The sequence below is a fragment of the Dendrobates tinctorius genome, unplaced genomic scaffold (genome assembly GCF_039654945.1).
Source record: "Dendrobates tinctorius isolate UK_male_01 unplaced genomic scaffold, ASM3965494v1 ptg000051l, whole genome shotgun sequence".
Taxonomy (NCBI): Eukaryota; Metazoa; Chordata; class Amphibia; order Anura; family Dendrobatidae; genus Dendrobates; species Dendrobates tinctorius.
The window spans coordinates 22,581,878-22,603,537 of record NW_027361719.1 but is presented as its reverse complement, the minus strand read 5'-3'; the positions used below and the strand labels follow the sequence as shown (position 1 = coordinate 22,603,537).

General features: G+C 44.7%; 1 protein-coding gene across 1 annotated transcript in view; it reads right to left on the bottom strand.

Moving 5' to 3' along the window:
- The window catches only part of NEMP1 (nuclear envelope integral membrane protein 1), an 86,772-nt gene that overhangs the window by 38,805 nt on the left and 26,307 nt on the right, over positions 1-21,660 (bottom strand). Inside the window, 1 exon segment of the mRNA XM_073576854.1 lies at positions 13,867-14,092. Within this exon segment, the coding sequence (XP_073432955.1) occupies positions 13,867-14,092 (226 nt within the window).

Genomic DNA, 21,660 nt, shown 5'->3' with positions numbered 1-21,660 from the left:
GTGGAAACCCTTCAATTCTAACTCCAACCCTAACCCCAACACACCCCTAACCCTAACGGTAACCCCAACACACCCTTAACCTTAATCCAAACCCTAACTTTAGCCCCAACCGGAAAATGGAAATAAATACATTTTTTTATTTTATTATTTTTCCCTAACTAAGGAGGTGATAACGAGGGGTTTGATTTACTATTTATAGCGGGTTTTTATGTTTGGCAGCTGTCGCATGCTAAAAGATGCTTTTTATTGCAATAGTTTTTGCATCATCACATTTTGAGAGCTATAATATTTCCATATTTTGGCCCACAGAGTCATGTGAGGTCTTATTTTTTGCGTGACGAGTTGACGTTTTTATTGGTACCATCTTCAGCCACATGACATTTTTTGAACTCTTTATTCCAATTTTTTAGGAGGCAGATTGAACAAAAACCAGTAATTTATGAATTTCTTTGGGGGGGGCGTTTATACAGTTCCACGTGTAGTAAAATTGATAAAGCAGTTTTATTCTTCAGGTCAGTACGATTACAGTGATACTTCATTTATATCATTTTTTGTGTTTTGGTGCTTTTATACAATAAAAACTATTTTAGGTAAAAAATAATTATTTTTGCATCGCTTTATTCTGAGAGCTGTTACTTTTTTATTTTTCTGGTGATGGAGCTATATGGTGGCTTGTTTTTTTGGGACAAGATGACGTTTTCAGCGGTACCACGTTTATTTATATCTGTCTTTGTTTGTGTGTTATTCCACTTTTTGTTCGGCGGTATAATGATGAAGCATTGGTTTTTTTGCCTTTTTTATGGTGTTCAATAAAGGGGTTAACTAATGGGACAATTTTATAGATCGGGTCGTTACAAACGCGGCGATACTAATTGTGTGTACTTTTATTGTTTAGTTTTTATTTAAATATTTATTGATGGAATTAATATTGATTTTTTACTATTTATTTTTAAAAATATTTTTACAATTATTTAATTTTTTACTTTTTCATTTAATTCGATCTTTTACACTTTGTCCCACTATGGGACACTCATTTTGTGCAGGCTGATCACTTCAATACGTACAGACCTGCATGCTATAGAAGATGTCAGCACTGCAGCTTCTATGCACTAACCTGAGAGACTTCCTGACATGCACTGCACATGACAGGAAGTCCCTGAGCTCTGGAGACCCGGATGTCATCATGACAACATTGGGCCTCCATGGCAGCGAGCGGGACCCCGTGTCATGCCGCGGCATCTCCGATCCAAAGGCAGAGGGGTTGTCAGCCCCTCTGCCCGCTCCGGAACGCTGCGATCTGTGAGAATCAGCTGACACTGGGCCGCACACCCCCTGTGAGCGCGACCGATCGCTAATGATGCACTATTCCGTCCATGGGAATCAAGTCCTAGGTCACATGGATGGACTAGTACATCTAATGGCAGAGAAGGTTAAAGGTCATCTCCAGGAAACCATAACGTCACCCAGATAATGTACATAAGGATCTAAAAACAATCTACAAACTTGGGACAAATATTTCTGGTAAAGTTGGTGTTGATTATATAGCTAGTCCATGTTTGCTTGATTGGAGGAGGACATTAGTAATATTAATCATTGCGTACTGAAACTACAACTACTGCCCAATTCTCGGAATTTGTTTTTTGGGCATAAAAAGTACCAGCGAGTACAAGCATTCCTGATTTTTTTTTTTTTTTTTTAATGGCACTTGGAAAAGGCAAGAGAAAGGTTGCTGTATTTTAACCCCTCTCCACTCATCCCGAAAAAAAAAAAAAAATACATAATCTACTACATGTACCCCAAATTGGTTTCTATAAACAGTGCAACTTGTTCTGCAGAACACAAGGCCTCGCAGAGTGCTAACAAGAAGAAAAATAAGCTATGACAGCTGGAGGGGGGGGGGGGGGGAGATATTTTAAATTTCTGGCTAAAATTACTGGAAGTAAAACAAAACAGAAAAAAAAACACGTTCACGACCAGGCCAATTTTTACAATTCTGACCACTGTCCCTTTATGAGGTTATAACTCTGAAACGCTTCCATGGATCCCGGTGATTCTGACATTGTTCTCTCGTGACATATTGTACTTCATGATAGTGGTAAAATTTCATTCATATAACTTGCGTTTATTTGTGAGAAAAACGGAAATTTGGCGAAAATTTCGCAATTTTCCAAATTTGAATTTTTATGCCCTTAAATCACAGATACAGCACACAAAAAACTTAACATTTCCCACATATTTACTTTACATCAGCACAATTTTGGAACCAAAATTTTTTTTTTGTTAGGACGTTATAAGGGTTAAAAATTGACCAGCGATTTCTCATTTGTGCAACACCATTTTATTTTTACGGACCACATCACATTTGAAGCCACTTTGAGGGGTCTATATGACAGAAAATACCAAAAAGTGACACCATTCTAAAAACTGCACCCCTTAAGGTGCTCAAAACCACATTCAAGAAGTTTATTAACCCTTTAGGTGCGTCACAGGAATTTTTTGAATATTTAAAAAAAAAAAAAAAAACATTTAACTTTTTTTTTCACAAAAAAAATACTTCAGGTTCAATTTTTTTTTATTTTACCAAGGGTAACAGGAGAAATTGGACTGCAAAAGTTATTGTGCAATTTGTCCTGAGTACGCTGATACCTGATGTGGGGGGAACCACTGTTTCGGCGCATGGCAGAGCTCAGAATGGAAGGGGCGCCATTTGACTTTTTCAATGCAAAATTGGCTGGAATTCAGATCGGACGCCATGTCGCGTTTGGAGAGCCCCTGATGTACCTAAACAGTGGAAACCCCCCATAAGTGACCCCATTTTGGAAACTAGACCCCCCCAAGGAACTTATCTAGATATGTGGTGAGAACTTTGAACCCCCAAGGGCTTCACAGAAATTTATAACATACAGCCGTACAATTAAAAAAACATTTTTTCCACAAAAATGATCTTTTCACCCTCAATTCTTATTTTTCCACGGGTAACAGGACCCTAAAAGATATTGTGCAATTTGTCCTGAGTGCGCTGATACCCCATATGTGGGGGTAAACCACTATTTGGGTGCATGGCAGAACTCTGAAGGGAAGCAGCGCCATTTGACATTTTTGGCTGGAATTGAGATCGGACACCATGTCGCGTTTGGAAAGCCCCTGATGTACCAAAACAGTAGAAACCCACAAATGACACCATTTTGGCAACTAGACCCCCCAAGGAACTTATCTAGATGTGTGGTGAGCACTTTGAACCCCCCAGTGCTTCACAGAAGTTTATAACGCCCGGGCGTGAAAATAAAAAAAAAAAATCGTATTTTTTCCACAAACATGATCTTTTAGTCACCAATTTTTTTATTTTCCCAAGGGTACAAGGAGAAATTGGACCCCAAAAGTTGTTGTCCAATTTGTCCTGAGTACGCTGATACCCCATATGTGGGAGAAAACTACTGTATGGGCACACGTCGGGGCTCGGAAGGGAAGTAGTGACGTTTTGGAATGCAGACTTTGATGGAATGGTCTGCGGGTGTCATGTGCGTTTGGCGAGCCCCTGATGTACCTAAACTATTAAAACTCCCCACAAGTGACCCCATTTTGGAAACTAGACCCCCCCACGGAACTTATCTAGATGTGTGGTGAGCACTTTGAACCCCCAAGTGCTTCACAGAAGTTTAGAACGCCTGGGCGTGAAAATAAAAAAATCATTTTTTTCCACAAAAATATTTTTGCCCCCAATTTTTTATTTTCCTAAGGGTAACAGGAGAAATTGGACCCCAAAAGTTGTTTTACAATTTGTCCTGAGTAGGCTGATACCCTATATGTGGGGGTAAAACACTGTTTGGGTGCATGGCAGAGCTTGGAAGGGAAGGAGCACCATTTGACTTTTTCAACGCAGAATTGGCTGGAATTGAGATCAGACGCCATGTTGCATTTCGAGAGCACCTGATGTGCCCAAATAGTGGAAACCCCCCAATTATAACTCCAACCCTAACCCTAGCCTTAAACCTAGCCCTAATGGGAAAATGGAAATAAATACATTTTTTTAGTTTTATTATTTTTCCCTAACTAAGGGGGTGATAACGGGGGGTTTGATTTACTATTTATGGCGGTTTTTATGTTTGGCAGCTGTCATACGCTAAAAGACGCTTTTTATTGTAAAAATAGTTTTTGCATCACCACATCTTGAGAGCTATAATTTTTCCGTATTTTGACCCACCGAGTCATGTGAGGTCTTATTTTTTGCGGGACGAGTTGACGTTTTTATTGGTATCATTTTCGGGCACGTGACATTTTTTGATCGCTTTTTATTCCGATTTTTGGAACGCAGAATGAACAAAAACCAGCGTTTCATGAATTTATTTTGGGGGAGTGCGTTTACACCATTCCGCGTGCGGTAAAATTGATAAAGCAGCTTTATTCTTCGGGTCAGTACGGTTACAGCGATACCTCATTTAGGTCGTTTTTTTTAGGTTTTGTCGGTTTTATGCAATGAAAACTATTATATAAAAAATAATTATTTTTGCATCGCTTTATTCTGCGAGCTATAACTTTATTTTTTTTTTGCGGATGACGCTGTATGGCGGCTCGTTTTCTGCGGGACAAGCTGACGTTTTCAGCGGTACCATGGATATTTATGTGTGTCTTTTTGATCGCGCGTTATTGTACTTTTTGTTCGGTGGTATGATAAATCATTTTTTGCTTCGTTTTTTATTTTTTAAGGGGTTCATTAAAGGGGTTAACTAATGGGACAGTTTTATAGGGCGGGTCGTTACGGACGCGGCGATACCAAATATCTGTACTTTTATTGTTTTTTTTTATTTTCAAAAAATGAATTTATTGGGGAATATTTTTTTTTTACTAATTTATTTATTTATTTTTTTAAAATTATTTTTACACTTTTTTTTTTTTAAACTTTATTACATTGTCCCAGATGGGACATCACTGTCCTGTGACAGATCACAGATCACTGTGACAGATCAGCGATCTGTCACAGGCACTGCTGCAGACTTCCTCATGCCTGCGCTTTGCAGGCAGTGAGGAAGTCCGCTCCCTACAGGCCCCCCGAAGGTCCCCGTCGCCATCTTGGATCCGAATGAGCCCCCCGCAGCAGCGCTGCACATTGCGCTGCTGTGGGGGGCTCAGGGAAGCACGGAGGGAGCCCCCTCCCTGCCGATGCTTCCCTTTAACCCCTGGTACACAGCGATCGTGTTTGATCGCGGTGTACAAGGGGTTAACGTGTCGGGGCGGTCCGTGACCACCCCTGACACATTGTGCCGGGTGTCAGCTGTGATAATCAGCTGACACCCGGCCGCGATCAGCGGCGCTCACCACGTGGGCGCCGCTGATCGCTATGACGTACTATCCCGTCCCTGGGAATTAAGTCCCAGGGCACATGGACGGGATAGTACGTCTGATGGCAGAAAGGGGTTAATACCTGGAATTGCCAAATTTAACTTTCGTTTCTTCCAGTATTGTCACTAGAATTGAGCGAATATGTTCGGAAACTATTACCAAATCCGATTTTGCCACATTCGTGCCATTTTTGTACCACATTTGTGCCAAATTTGTGTTTGACGATCGGTTCCGAACATGTTCGCTTAACTCTAGTCTCAATAACTCCAATGACGTTCGGCTGTATTCAGAGAAAATTGCAAATACAATAATCGCTGTGATTATAATCCGAACAGAATTTTGCAAGATTTGCTCATCTCTAATTGACACCACCAGGGCTGTGGAGTCGGAGTCGGAGTTAGTTTTGGTTGGAGTTGGAGTCGGTAGAAATGTACCGACTCCAGCTTTAAAAAAAATGAATTAATATTTCATAATTGAACTTTCATATGAATTTTATAAATGTTACTCAAATATATATGTTCTATCAAACTATGAACAACAGTGATAAGCAGTTCTGCTGGAGATAGAGACATTTCTTACTTCTTGTGTGTCACTGTTCTCCACTGCCCTTATCTAATCTTATACTTGGTTAACCTCATGCTGCCCCAACCCCCCTACTTACAATGTATGAGACTGAAAGTGAAAATGTGTTGCAAATTCTTAGTAGTAAAGCTCCTCCTCTAGACTAGATCATACTAGGTGTGCGTCTTCCAAGCATCTCACAGCTGCCTGCTACTCAGAAGAGGAAGACTGTAAGAAGTATTATCCTTTCAGCAAACTTTGCATCAGTTAACTGTGAGTACATGAGGAATAATAACAGTATTACTGACCACTATATCAGTTGTACGACCTGGCAATAATTTTGTACAATTGTTTTTAGGAAAAACAATTGTCATTTGGATTGTGAATGCAGAATTAAAAACAGGATTTTTAGTTGCTTACCGTAAAATCTGTTTCTCTGAGCCTTCATTGGGGGACACAGAAACCATGGTGTATGCTGCTGCCACTAGGAGGCTGACACTATGCAGAAAAAAAGTTAGCTCCTCCTCCGCAGTGTACACCCCTCCGACAGGAAGTAGGATGTTCAGTTAGTAAGAAAGCAGTAGGAGAAGCAATCTGTGAACTAGACAGAAACCACAGAAAACACAAACTCAAACTGTAACACTATAATACAGTAAAAGGCTGTTCAACTTGGGAGGGTGCTGTGTCCCCCAATGAAGGCTCAGAGAAACAGATTTTACGGTAAGCAACTAAAAATCCTGTTTTCTCTATCGCCTTTTTGGGGGACACAAACCATGGGACGTCCCAAAGCAGTCCCCAAGGGGAGGGAACAGCGGACAACTCCCATCAGGACGAGGGACTCGCCATCGTCCCTTGCCAGGTCAACCTGCAAGATCTTTTTAAGCTCGGCATGGGCTCTGAAAAGCCTCGTGGACCTATGGAGGACATATCCTCTGTAGAGGTGTCGGGCAAAGACCGAAAGAGCACCGCCAGGAGGACAAACACTGCCCGGGCAGGGTGTGTCGTATTCAGGGGAACGCAGTCTTTCCTGACCAGGTGATCTCACCATGCCAACCGGATTCAGCGATCAGCCGCTGACCAGGAGGTCGGAAGACCTCTACGCTTCAAGTCCAAACCTGATAAGAACCGTTGCTCTGGCTAGATAGCCTGATGAGAGAGCGTCATGAAGGGTACGTCCGAGGACACTGAATCATTGATCCACCGGAAGCGCACCACAGCTGCTACAAACTCTCTGAGACCTCAGGAATAGTTGAAAGTCTGAAAGGGAAGGCTACCAAATGAACAAGAAGATAATGAACCTGTCTGTTTTGAAAAACAAACAAAACCGAAATTTCCGAAGTTCTGAATAAATCAGGACCTGGATAAAGGTTTCATGGAGCAAAGTAAAAATCTTGCGTTTCTCAGACGGCGAATGCTGAACGCAGAAGTATTTTCCTGACCAAAAAACAAGGATGGACTCAATCCTAGAGCCTCAGCGAGCCATGTTGAAGAAATGCACTGCAGAACAACGAGGTTAGCCCGAGGAAAGGGGACAGCTCACCCTTCTGGAGGCCTACTTAAACATTTGGTCTGGAGGAGCCAAACCGAAGGAACGGCAAGTTGGCGAGGGACATCTTTGGGGATAATTTCGTTTGTGAAACCGTAAGCCAAAAAAGGACCCTGTAGGCTTTATCCGGGTGTCTGTAAAAAAGGATAGGTAAGTATCGACAATAAGGGACTCAAATATTGTGGTAGCTCAAGGCCCTCAGTATATACCAGAACCTAAAAGGTACTATTGGCCAATCATTAATAAGAATAACACACCAGGCAGTAAAGATGGCCTGCGGATAGTACTGTAAACTGACCAATTGAGTAGTTAGAAAAAGAATAATCAGAACGTGTGGACAAAACTCCTGCGGAGCAATTCACACTTAGGGTCCAAAGCATGCCGCAGTAAACTGCGACGATCCGTAGCGGACACAAGAGTGTCTAACCTACCTGAAGGTGGAGTATCTACTTATGCTGCTGCCGAGATCCGCTGCGCCTGTACGCGGTAGGGCCTAAATTTTAACTGATAACAACCCACAGATGTTATACGCTATGGAATATGTAGATGACAGGAGTCCTTGACTCACCTGAAAGCGGTCTGTACCGCAGCTGCAGTCCACCAGAAGTAATACATACCGTCACCTTCCCCTGAGTGGCGATTAGACGGGAGCTTAGGCAGAAGTTGTAAAAGACTCTGAGGGGCGCGAGATAAGGCGCCTTTGACTCACCTGACAATGGGACAGAAGAGCCGGACCGGTGTATCCGATCAACCTCGGGTATGGTTGAGTTACCGGAAAGACGGCAAGTATTGAACAAACACGTCTGGAAGAGGTGTATGCACGTGCTCGATAGGAACCGAACACTGCTGCAATGGGACGCGAAGAAGCTGAAGGCTGGAGCGTCTGACTTACCTGAATATGGTACAGAACACCAGTACCACTGCAGCGGTCAGCGAAGCCACGTCTCCCCTGAAGCACAGCACTTTCGACCACTGTACCTGGTAGATGGTGCGTCTGAAGCCTTGGTAACGGAGAGCACCCAGCTGTAATCTGCCCCTATTATCTTGAGAGAGAACCCGAACAAGGGTATAGGAAAGAGCCAATTTTTGTTGCGTGAAGGTCTGAATACCTGACGACATTAGGCAGAATCACAGCCTCTGGGATGCGGTCTAGGCCTGAATACCTGATGACATTAGGCAGAATAACAGCCTCTGGGATGCGGTCTAGGCCTGAATACCTGACGACATTAGGCAGAATAACAGTAATACGTGTAGTGTGCCGCACCACGAAGACTGTCCTGAGGTATAACTTGACCAGTCCGTTCTTTTGACTGAAGAACAGTAGGCCTAGAATCAGAGGGAGACTAAACTCTACTCTCTGTTGTGCGCCTTGGTCGCAACCTCTGGATCTGCTGGTTGTGGTCAGCATCTTACTACACTGACGCACAGCAGACAATTGCAGGGTAACACGGACTTGTATGAAGCTGAAAGTCCGTCCCAAACACAGCAGACGTGAAGGGGTAGAGGCAGGCCTTTATACTGCTTAGAGCAGAGCAAAGTCAACGTCCGGAGGGCAGGAAAATGAAGGACTAATGCCTGGGTGTAGGGGATATGGACGCAGTTGTTATGCCGGGGCACCAGCATCCCTATGTGAGTCTGCCTATCATTCCAGTGAATGTACAGCTCTGGATTATTATTGAACCAGGATTGCACTGCTGTAGATTATTACCGGTTATAGGTAACTAATAAGACAGTGACTGAACGGCTTCAGAGAACTGTACGGTTTCATATTACCCTTACGTCTGTGACTGTACAGCACCAGGGTACTATTACGTCAGTGACTGTGCGGCTCCAGGGTACTTTTAAGACCGTGACTATACGGCTCAGAGTACCATTTCCGTCAAACTGTGCGACTGCAGAGTACCATTGTGAGACTGCATGGCTGCAGAGCACTATTACGTCAGTGACTGTAACGCTCCCGAGTATCATTACATCAGTAACTGTTCGGCTGCAGAAAACCATTACGTGGCTGAATGGCTGCAGAGTACTACTACGTCTGTGCCTGTAACGCTCCTGAGTACCAATACGTCCGTAACTGTGCGGCTGCAAAGTACCAATACGAGACTGTATGGCTGCAGAGTACTATTACGTCAGTGACTGTAACGCTCCCGAGTATCATTACATCAGTAACTGTTCGGCTGCAGAGAACCATTACGTGACTGAATGGCTGCAGAATACTATTACGTTTGTGCCTGTAACGCTCCTGAGTATCAATACGTCAGTAACTGTGCGGCTGCAAAGTACCATTATGTGACTGTATGGCTGCAGAGTAGTATTACGACTGCAGAGTACTATTACGCTGTAAGGCTCCGGAATATCATTACGTGAGTAACTGGGCACTGTATCGCTAGAGCCACTATTGATTGTACGGCCCGGGAGAACTTATTACGCCAATTACTGTTGTGCTCTAGAGGATCTAATACCCGAGAGACTGTATCACTATAACACATAGCAGAGGAGCCAATACCAAAGTAGGATAATCTGCCACATCTCTGGACCTGCCGATAGCGTGGGGCTGCTTAAATTTTACTGTAAGGGACTTGCGGTGACAAGGCCCGCGCTGCCCGCAGGCAGAAATCATTATCGGTGTGCTCACCCCCATATGGCCGCACAGGGCCCCCAGCTACCCGCATTAGAAGAGGGGCGCTGTGCAGACCTCCGCTCTGCACAGCCCGAGCGGGGGCGGATCTAACCGTGGACTCAGGGCGCAGGCAGGAATCATTACAGCAGGAAGATGGCGGCGATGGGTCTTCTGACACTAAGCTAAACTGAACATCCTACTTCCTGTCGGAGGGGTGTACACTGCTGAGGAGGAGCTAACTTTTTTTCTGCATAGTGTCAGCCTCCTAGTGGCAGCAGCATACACCATGGTTTCTGTGTCCCCCAATAAGGCGATAGAGAAAACCTGAGAATGTCAAAGAAGCATCACATTAAATCAGCTGTATTTGAACATTTCACCATCACTCTAGATAGAAAGCATTATGTCTGTCAGTGTATGACAAATGATGCAGACGAAAACAAATGCTGTGAAGCCAAGATGAGTGCATATTCAGGCAAAGATAAAAATGCTCCTACCAGAGCTTCTAATCTAAAGAGACATTTACAGCGCTTTCATCCAGAAGTACTGAAAGCAGTGGATGAGAAAGACTGCATCCAAACCAATGAACCAGTGCCCAGCTCTTCCAGCCAAACAAAGGAGCAGAGAACTTTGCAGCCATCAGTTGCAAGATATTTTGTCAGTGACAAAGTTACTGTGACAATGACAGTAGATACATTTAAAAAACAGATCATAGAGCTTGTTGTAAAGGATAGTGTGCCTATTTCATTATTTTCACGACCAGCTTTTGTGTGTCTGAATGGGGAAATGGCCCGCAAGCTTGGTGTTTCTATGGAGAGAGAGAGTATTAGAAAATTAGTAATCGAAGAAGCTTTTAAACAAAAGGAAGAACTTAAAAAAACTCTCAAGGGACGCTTTCTGTTTCTTAAAATGGATGCCTGCACACGTCACAGAGTGAACTATTTTGCCATCAATGTCCGATTTGTTTGTGACAAAAATGAAAAAGTTACCAAGACATTGGCAGTAAAAGACACCAAAGCTCATCACACCAGTGAGCTTCTCCAGGTCTTGGTGGAAAAGGTTCTGCAAGACTATGAACTTAAAAAATAGCAAGTTCTTTCTGTCGTAACTGACAATGCTTCAAATATGATAAGTACTATTAAGCTAACGAATGAGAGTAATGATGGTGACCAGCAGCTAGAAGAACATTCTGGGTCCACAGACACAGAAATGTTTGAAATAGAGGAACACAGTATTGTAACTGAGGAGCAAACTGAAGTTGCGTCAGATGAACAGCAACATGATAGTTTAGATGATCTTGTTGAAACTGTGTCAATATGTTCTTAATATGTTCTTTCATTCATCACATGCGCTGTGTTGTGCATACGCTACAGCTGGCTATAAGAGACAGTCTGCAAGAAGGACATGCTGCTGCACTGATTGGCAAGATGAAAAAATTGGCAACTGTTGCCAGAACCCCTAAAGTTGACTCAATTTTGAAGAGACGTGCTGGAAAAGGGGCAATTATTGATCAAGCCACACGATGGGGCAGTACTTACTTAATGATTCAGCGCTTGGTTGAACTGAAAACCTTTCTTGTAGACATGGCTAACCCTCAACTGACGCTAAATGAAAGTCAGTGGAATCAGGTGACTGAGCTGGAAAAATTGCTAGAGCACCCATTTACAGTGACTAAAAAATTACAAGCAGAGGACTTAACTCCAGGTATTTTCTTAAAGGAGTGGAAGAACCTGATGTTTCGCCTGTCCCAAAGAGGAGGGTTAATTGCAAGTGGCATTGCTACATCAATGAAACGGAGAGAGGAGCTACTATTACAAAATAACATTCTTTTGGCAGCTGTTTATGTAGACCCAATGCATCGGATTCTTCTAGATGATCAACAGCTAAGTAAAGGAAAAGAAGCTCTGTTTGAAATAGCAGTAAGGATGAAAGGGTTGCAGAACAGTCAGGAGGAACAAGAAGAATTTGGTCGTCCTGCCACATCTTCACCCTCATCATCAACTGATGAAGAATTTAATTTTGAAAAATATTTGGATCACAAGGACCGTGCAACGCGTTCCCGCATAGAAGAGTCATCCCCATCAAGGAACACAGCCAGTACATTTCAGCAGAATTTTTCATGTGCATTAAAAGAAATTGAGAAATTTGACCGTTCATCAAAAATAACAGTGCAACAAGCGATTCCTCTGTATCCTGACATTGTCAGAGATGTTGCCCGAGTGGTTACTGCTTTGCCACCAACACAAGTTAGTGTAGAGAGGTTGTTCTCTGCTCTCAAAATAATTAGATCAGATTTGAGGGCATCCATGAAGGAGGATCTGACAGAGGCAATAGTTTTTCTGAGGACAAATTTATAGATTTCTTCTTATTAACTGCATAAAAGTGTTTATTGCATATTTACTTACAGTTTATAAAAGTTATTTGCTATATTCTAATTGTATTCTAATAAATGTAGTTTTTGCTCTAAGTGGTCTGATTACTTATATGATGGTGAGAAACTGAATAAGCACGATGTTTAATATTTTACAACAGTAAATTTGTTGTTATGAATTGGCCATTTATGAAGGAGTCGGAGTCAGAGCCTGATAAAATCCAGGAGTCGGAGTCGCAACTGTGCCTTACCGACTCCACAGCTCTGGTCACCACTCAGGAAGCAGCAGGGAGTCACCATCCGTGCATTTCCTTCCATTAGCAAGACGGAATCCGAAAGTCAGGCAAACCTTGGCTGAGCGGATAAGCTTATTTTTTGAAATTAGTTACACCAATAGCCAATAAGAGATTACAATGTACCAACAAGATTTGCTTGAGACAAAATTCAAAAACAACAATCAACTTTTCCAATTTATAATTTGTTCCCATAGATTAAAAGGTGATTGAGAGGGGTACAAGCAAGGTGAATATCCCAAGCGGATCAAGGGAGGGGTCCTTAAATGAAAACTAATCTGTGGGCAGATAAAAGTTGATGGACTCCAATAATACCCTGAACACTTTATTTTTACACAGTTCGCTTGGTCTAGAGAAACATTTCCTCATGAAGTAATAAGTGAGACTATGAACCTCTGAAACAGGATATTGTGATAATCAATTTATTCAATTAATTTAAAGGAACTCTGACAGCACAGAATGACTGTACAAACCAAGTACAGGTGCTCCGTGCATCATGGCGTGGTCAATCTTTTAAGGGCACCTTCCCACTTGCTTGTTTTGCCCCCACCTCTGCCTTTCACTGGCTCTATAAAGCCAGAGCTGTCAATCAAAATAGAGAAGGGTGGAAATAGTTGGAAAACAAGTAAGTAGGTGGGAAGGTGCACTTAAACGATTTCCTGCTTGTTAGGGGCAATCCCTGCATGTGTAGCTGCTGTTGAACAGCCATGAGACATGGAGAGGCGGGGACTGGAGGATAGTTTTCAAGCACACCCAAGATACTCTGATAACACAATATCCGAGCACACTCGCTCATGGCCACACAAAGGGCGCACCAAGTGCCTGATTTGACCAATCATTCTGCAATAAGTCCCTTTAAAAGAAGTCTGGATGTTTTTCTAGAGAAATGAATTACGCGATCGTTGAGATGAGTGACTGATACAAAGATATACTCTGATTATTCCTTTTGTGCACTGCCTATTGGGCACCTACGTAAACGGCCAAGGCATAAAAGGTAACATTCAGAATGACACTGGGGCCAAGTTAGTTATGTAGAACTAGACAGTACCAACATAACTTATTGTCGAAAACTAATCACTGAAAATAAAGGCTTGATATCTGTCAATAGCTGAGTACATGGAAATAGATTTCTTTCACTTACTTGTATAAGCTGTGTATCCACCGCAGTGGGTACTCAATGTGTTTGGTACAAAACGCAACTACGATCATAGCCAGTGCCACATAGCGCACTTGTATGCCGATGTACATCAGCAGTAATCCGATTATTTGTAAAGTCCAGTTCAGCAGGTTTACACTCCGCTCATTTTCCAAAGGTCCATATTTGTAGCACACAGCAAAGCTGAAAAAGCCCACAATACCCAGATAGCCTAGGAAACAAAAGGATTGTGGGAAAGGGAAAAAAGTTATATTCTTTAAAAAGTACCAAAAGGATAATTTTTACCCAATAATCATTACAATAGGATGCAATAATATCGTCAATACTGTGCAAAAGATCTAGGCAGGTGGGGAAAAAAATACTGCAAAGTAAGAATACTTGCAAAGAGAGCAAAGTTAATAGCATGTTTTTTTTTTATCAATTAACAAAACATATATACTGAGTGGCGGCTGTAACCGTGCCGTCACCAGCTCTGCAGTGCATAAGTCCCGAGTCGACTGTCAGTCAGTACTGGAGTGTGTTTCCAGCGGCTGCTCACTATGTACTAAGTGGTGACTGAAGCCACGTCAGCCGCATGTCTGACTAAAAGACAAAGGCTGCCGAGAGAATCAAAATTCATGCAGATAAAGCCGACTGCAGAGGTTTTTCCCTCTGTTGTCTGCACACCCTACTTCTTTAATTGACATCTCTGGCTTTATAGAACCAAAGAAGAGTGAAGTTGGATGGAAACCAAGAAGGCAGAAAGGTGTTTATAAATGTTTGGCCCCAGCATGAAGCACAGAGCTCATGTATCTGGTTTGAAAAGTCATTCTGTGCTGACACAGTATCATAACATAAAAGTAATTAAACTATACAGTAAAAAGGAAAAATAGAAACGCCAGTATTGCTGTGTATTTGGTTGCTGCACCTGTCTCAAAAAAATGCAATAAAAATTGATTCCACGTTGCTTTGGTCTTGCAGTATTTGTACCGAGCTGGAGAATCAGATTGTTAGGTCACTCTCAGCACACAATGGACATTGTAAAGACAAACAGTTGAGCGAATATGTTCGGAAACAATTGCTGAATTTGCCATATTCGTGCTGTTCTGGTACTCTATTCATGCCGAACTTTAGGTTTGACAATCAGTTCCGAACATATTTGGTAATTTCTACTCCCGTTGACACCAAATATTACAAAATACAATATTCGCGGCCGAACTGAATTCTGAAAAATTTGCTCAACTCTATAAACAAACCCCCACCAAAATTTTTATTTATTTTTTTTTCATTTAGACAAACAGATTGGCGGTTGCATAATAGCATGTTTAGACAAGCCGGCTACACATAAAATTCTTCTGCGCACACAGTACATGTTCTCAGAAGCATAACAGGATTTTTGGTTGCTTCCTGTAAAATCTGTTTCTCGGAGTCTTCATTGGGGGACACAGGAACCATGGGTGTGTGCTACTGCCACTAGGAGGTTGACACTATGCCGTGAAAAAAAATGTTAACTCCGCCTCCGCTGTATACACCCCTCCGACCGGCTGTAGAACAATCAGTTAGTGAGAAAGCAGTAGGAGAAATCATATAAGCCAATTATATAATCATCACACGTAATATAATCAATCATGGGAGGGTGCTGTGTCCCCCAATGAAGACTCCGAGAAACAGATTTTACTGTAAGCAACCAAAAATCCTGTTTTCTCTATTGTCTTATTGGGGGACACAAACCATGGGACGTCCAAAAGCAGTCCCTGGGGAGGGAGGAAAAAAAAAAAAACCTTCATTCAGGTCGGAGAGCTCTCCAATGCCACCTGCAAAATTCTTCTGCCTAGGCTGGCGTCCGCTAAAGCATAGGTATGGACCTTATAGAACCTTGAAAAGGTATGAACGGAAGACCAGGTAGCTGCCTTGCACAGTTGCATGGCTGATGCACCGCCCAGGAGGCGCCCACATGGAGTGAGCCTTAACCCCAGCAGGAGGCACCTTGTTCTTCACCGGGTAGGCCTGCAGAATTGCCATTTTGATCCAGCGGGCGATTGTAGCTTTGGAGGCCGACAGGCCTCTTCTCACACCATTAGGAATGACAAAAAGAGAGTCTGTCTTCCTGAATGGAGCAGTCCTAGCCAAGTAGACCCTTATCAACCTGACAGGTCTAGCTTATTTAAAGAATGCTCCAGAGGTTGAGTTGGGGCGGGGCAGAAATACGGAAGGATTAGATCCTCATTTAGGTGAAAACCGGGCACCACCTTGTGAAGGAAGGAAAGGGGGAGGCCGTAAAACAACCTAGTCTTGGTGCATAATCAAGAAAGGAGGATGACATGAAAGGGCTGTCAGCTCGGAAATACGCCTGATAGAGGTGATGGCTACAAGAAATACCACTTTCCAGGACAAGGACATGGAAACTTCCTGGAGGGGTTCAAAGGGGGAATCAGTCAGAACCTCCAAGACCAGGTTAAGATCCCAGGGAGCCACTGGAGATCTGTATGGGGGCTGTATGTGCCATCCCTTGAAGAAAGGTTTTAACCTGCAGGCGGGAGGCTAAATTCTTCTGAAAAAGAATAGAGAGAGCTGATACTTGGCCTTTTAAGGAACTCAGGGCAAGACCGGCATCTAACCCTGCCTATAGGAAGGCTAGGACAGATGGTAGGGAACTGGGCATAGGTGTAATGCGATTAGATTCACACCAGCCAAAATAAGCCTTCCAGGCTCGATGATAGACCCTGGAAGAAGAAAGGCTTCCTGGCCTGAATCATCGTGCTAATGACTCGTTCCGAAAATCCCGCCGCTCTCAGTATCGTAGTTTCAACGGCCATGCCGTCAAATTGAGCAATCGAGAATTCTGGTGGTAAAACGGCCCCTGAGCCAGATCTGGTTTGTCGGGGAGCCTCCAGGGGGCGTCTGCGAGAAGATTGATTACCTCTGCGAACCAGGCCCTCCTGGGCCAGTACGGAGCAATCAGTATGACCGGCACCCCTTCCGCCTTGATGATCTTTAGCAGCCTGGGAAGGGGAGGGAACAGGTAATGGAGTCTGAACTTTGACCAAGGGATGACCAGCGCGTCAACCCCTACTGCAAGAGGATTGAGGCAACCTGGAAACAAACTGTTGGACCTTTCTGTTCTGCCAAGATACCAGAAGTTCCACATCCGGGTTGCCCTATCAAAGACAGATCTGATTAAACAGTTCTTGATGTAAGGACCTGTCACAGTCCCACCGCTATGTCACGGATGGAGGAATGCGACGCTCTGACGACACAGCTATCACGGGGGGGGTTTATCTTAGTTATCCCACCGCTGGACCCATGTGATAAAAAAACAGCAAGCTAGTCTTGCCCTAACAATTTATTGCAGGGGGGTTATTTTGGTTGTCCCGCCACCGTCCACAATACTTCACAAGACTTTTCAGTTCCACTTTGGAACTTGCAGCTCTCCGGCGCCCGCCTTACCCTCAGGTCAGTTAGGGAACTACACCTGGGATAATTGGTCGCCGGCCGGCTGCTTCAATGAGGACTAGCCACCCGGCACGCTGCAGTGAGGGAATTATAAAATGCTCTGTCCGCAGCCACCCAATTAGTTCATAAACTCCCTTCCGTCACTCTCAGCAGTGCCCAGATCACACTTTGCCGCCAACAGCTCCAGAGTTTCTCTGATTAAGTTATAAACTTAGAGGGGGTCGAAGCCAACCCAGTTCAGTAGCAATTATCTTAAAGGCACGTGTTCGTTTTTAGAGCATGAAGACAGACTAATAAGTTTTATAATTTATTCCCAAAAAGGCGGGCAGTGATTACACATAAAAGATTTACAAAGTTGAGACATTAGATATGTACAATGCAAATATAAAATAAATGGGATTTACAAAGAAAATCAACACTTACAATTGCTTAATGGTCTTTAGGCTAACCACGTGGGGAGGCGGAGCCACACGTCGCCCTGCATCTGGGGTCCTTTTAGCAGCAAACCTCCAGCTCGAATGACTGATTTTTGGGAGGGAATACCTTATAGCAGGGTTCCCCAACTCCAGTCCTCAAGGCCCACCAACAGATCATGTTTTCAGGATTTCCTTTGTATTGCACAGGTGATGCGATTATCACCTGAGCAATACTAAGGAAATCCTGAAAACATGATCTGTTGGTGGGCCTTGAGGACTGGAGTTGGGGAACCCTGCCTTATAGCTTTGGGTTTGTGACATCATAAAAGGGGCCGTCTGGTCTGTTCCTCCCCCTGCTCTAGGAGTTACAATTCTGACTACAAAACTTATAATGACTATCTCGCAGAGGGTACCTCGTATAAAACATGCACATGGTATCACTCTCTTTAGCCTGCGCAGACAATAGTTAAAGACCAAACATGTAGTAATTATGTCACACAGTTTAGGAGGAATCCAGTTCTCTGTTTCTGTGGGTGCTGGAACCGTGAAAATTATGGACTCAAACGCCGGGTTGATGCATTTTGCAGAAATGTAATTTTCATGTCTCTGCCGCGTATGGTTTTCGAGATTCAGCCTCTTGAATATTAACCATACTTATATCCAGCTGCATATTGCTGCAAACAAAGACATTCTTTCCACTTAGCTAATTAACATTCCTTAAGCCCCCATTACACACTGCGATATCGCTAGCAATATCGCTGTAAAGTCACCGATTTTGTGACGTTGCAGCGATATTGCTAGCGATATCGCTGCATGTGATACTTACCTCCGACCGGCTCCCCTCGCTGGTTATCGCTGATCGTGCGAGAAGCTCCTGGACCATTCCTCGTCGGCGACTTCCTGCTGCGCTTCCTGTGGCGCCGACGAGCGACGCGTGGAGCCGGGTGGGAGGACGCAGGATCGCCGCGTCTGACAGGTAAGTAGCGATCCCCGTCCCCAGCGATGTCGCTGGTGAGATCGGCCTGTGTGGCAGCTCACTAGCGACCACTTAGCGATGCACCAGCGATCCTGACCACGTCATATCGCTAGTCGGGATCGCTGGTGCATCGCTAGGTGTAACGGTACCCTTAGCTGTGGCATGGAGAGTGTTTGCACAGGAAGCATCTGGTGTAGGGTTACAAGCAGGCACATAGCTGCAGTGTGAGTAAGGGGGGGGGGGGGTTTGCAGCAATGTGACAGGCAAAGTCTCAGAGAATGGAAGATTCTGTAGGGTTCCAGAAGTCATCTTACTTATCATTACAGGACCATTCCCCTGCTGCGATCCCCACCCGGCTGAGGAAGTCAGCAGCCGTGTTGTCTGTGCTGGGGATGCGAACTGCCGATATTGCTGGAATCGAGGCTTCTGCCCAGCTGAAGATTTTGGATACTTCGGCCAATGCCCAGGAGCTCCAGGTTCCCCCGATGGTTGATGTATGCCACTGCTGTGGCATTGTCCATTTGAATCCGGACTGGTTGGTCCTTGAGGAGTCCTTCCCAATGAAGGAGCGATAGAAAGATCGCCCTCAGCTCGAGGATCTTGATCGACAGCGAGGATTCTTGAGTCGACCAACGTCCCTGGACCGTCAAGTGACGGAATACCGCCCCCAGCCCAAGAGGCTGGCATCCGTAGTTATCACGTCAGTGGATGAGAAGGAAAGACCGACCCAGATGAACAAGAGGGGAGGTTAGCCACCACCTGAGGGACTGTTTGGCCTGAATGGAAGGGAAAAATGGCATTCCAGTGAAGATCCCACTGTCCCACTGAAGGAGGATGTCTCTCTGAAGTATTCTGGAACGGAACAGGGCAAAGGGTATTGCCTCTGAGGCTGCCACCATCCTCCCCAGGACCCTCATGGGAGCGCGAAAAGATAGGAGTCGGGATTCTAGCAGAAAGCGAATTCCCTGCTGGAGAGTTGTCTATTTCTTTTCGGGGAATAGCATGTCGAATAGCATGCCTAAGAATTCAAGGCGTTGTGTTGGCGTAAGGCAGGTTTTGTCCCTGTTGATGAGCCAACCAAACCGGTACAGAGTGCTTAGGACCACAAATCTGTTTTCCTGAGCGAAGAAGGGTGCTTTGACGGGAATGTTGTCGACATAAGGGTCTAACACGATGCCCTTGACCCTTAAAATAGCTGCCATAATCTTTGTAAAAATTCTGGGGGCTGTTGCCAGCTCAAATGGTAGGGGCACAAACTGGAAATGATGCTGTTGGATAGCGAAGTCCAAGAATTTCTCATGTCCCTGAAAAATGGAGACGAGCAGGTAGGCGTCCCGAATGTCTCTGTAGCACAGGAATTCCTGATTCTCCATAGAAGTAATTACCGAGCGAATCGACTCCATCCTGAAGTGACGCAGGCAAACCCATTTGTTTAGCATCTTGAGGTCTAGTATGGGCTGAACTGAGCCATCCTTTTTTGGTATCACGAACAGATTTGAGTAAAAACCTGTAAAACGCTCTTGCTCGTTAACGGGGATGACTACTGCCGAGCTGAGGAGGGAGTCGATTGTTGCAAAAAAAGCCTGAAGCTATGGCAGGGTCTCTTGGCGGTTGGGATATGAAAAAACGGTTTCGCAGAAGCGCGTCAAAGTCTATTTTGCATCCTGTGAATGCCACCTCTCTTACCCAAGCATCTACTACCGAACTAAGCCAAATGTCTCTGAAGAAGAGAAGATGGCCTCCTAGTCTGGGAAAAAGACGGAAAAAAGCTGGGATTCCTGCAGGCAACAGGCTGAAGAGGATCTGCCTGGCCCCGTCCTGGCAGCTCTGCTGTGGGAGCTGCGAGAACGTCATGAAGGGGTAGCTTGAAAGGACACTTTCTTCCTATCTTTAGGCGCCTGCGATCTCTGTGAGCCCTGGGCACGACAAAAGGAACGAAAAGGTTGAACCCTTCGTTTGAAGGGGTATCGGCGAGACTTGGACTGAGGGAGAAGGGAGCTTGTGCCCCTGGTTGCGTCTTTAATGATTTGGTCCAACACTGGACCAAAGAGACGGGAACCCTGAAAAGGCAAACCGGTCAGGGATTTATTTGAGGATAAATCAGCTTGCTAGGCCTTTAGACAGACCATCCACCGGACGGCTATCATGCTGCTGGACGCTTGAGCTGTGCAAGACGAGGCGTCCAAGGCTGCTGATACCATATACTTCCCTGCCTGCGAGATCCGCTAGTTCTGCTGGTGGAGCCCCGGCCAATATGCCCTGTCTAAGCTGTTTGGCCCACTCTGTTAACAGACTTAGCTACCCAAGCTGAGGTGAAGGCCGGACACAGTATAGCGGCCGCTGCCTCAAAGGCAGATTTTGTCAATGATTCCACCATCCTGTCATTAGGATCCCTAAGGGCTGCCCCACCAGCGAGTGGACGGACTGTATTGGCAGATAGTCTCGACACTGGCGTATCCACCCAAGAGGAGGAAGTCCAGCTGGCGGAGCGTTCCTGAGGGAAGGGATATAGGATCCCAAAACGACTTCCCCTCTGAAACCGACTGGTTGGGTTCTCCCTTTCCCTGGCCAATACTTCCTCAAAATCTCTGTGGGAAGCGAAGACCTTGGAGGGGGACTTATGCCGCTTAAACGAAAAGGCCTGTTCATCAGGTTTTTATGCCGAGACCTTAAAGTTAAAGGTCTCATTGACCGCGGCAATGACGCCCTGGACCATATCCTTGATGTCCTGGGGCTGTTCTGGTCCGTACCCCGAACCCTCCTCTGAGTGCGTGTGATAACGCCTCGCCTGATTCAGGGGAAAAGGATCGGGATGAGGCAGACTGCCAGTGAGATGGAGCGAGAAGGGGACCTGGGCTGGTGGTCCTGTCTGAACCTTTTATGGCCCCTAGAAGGTCCAAAAAAAGGACTCCTTCGGTGCACCAGCGGCCACTGGAGTCTGAGGAGGCAATTTGT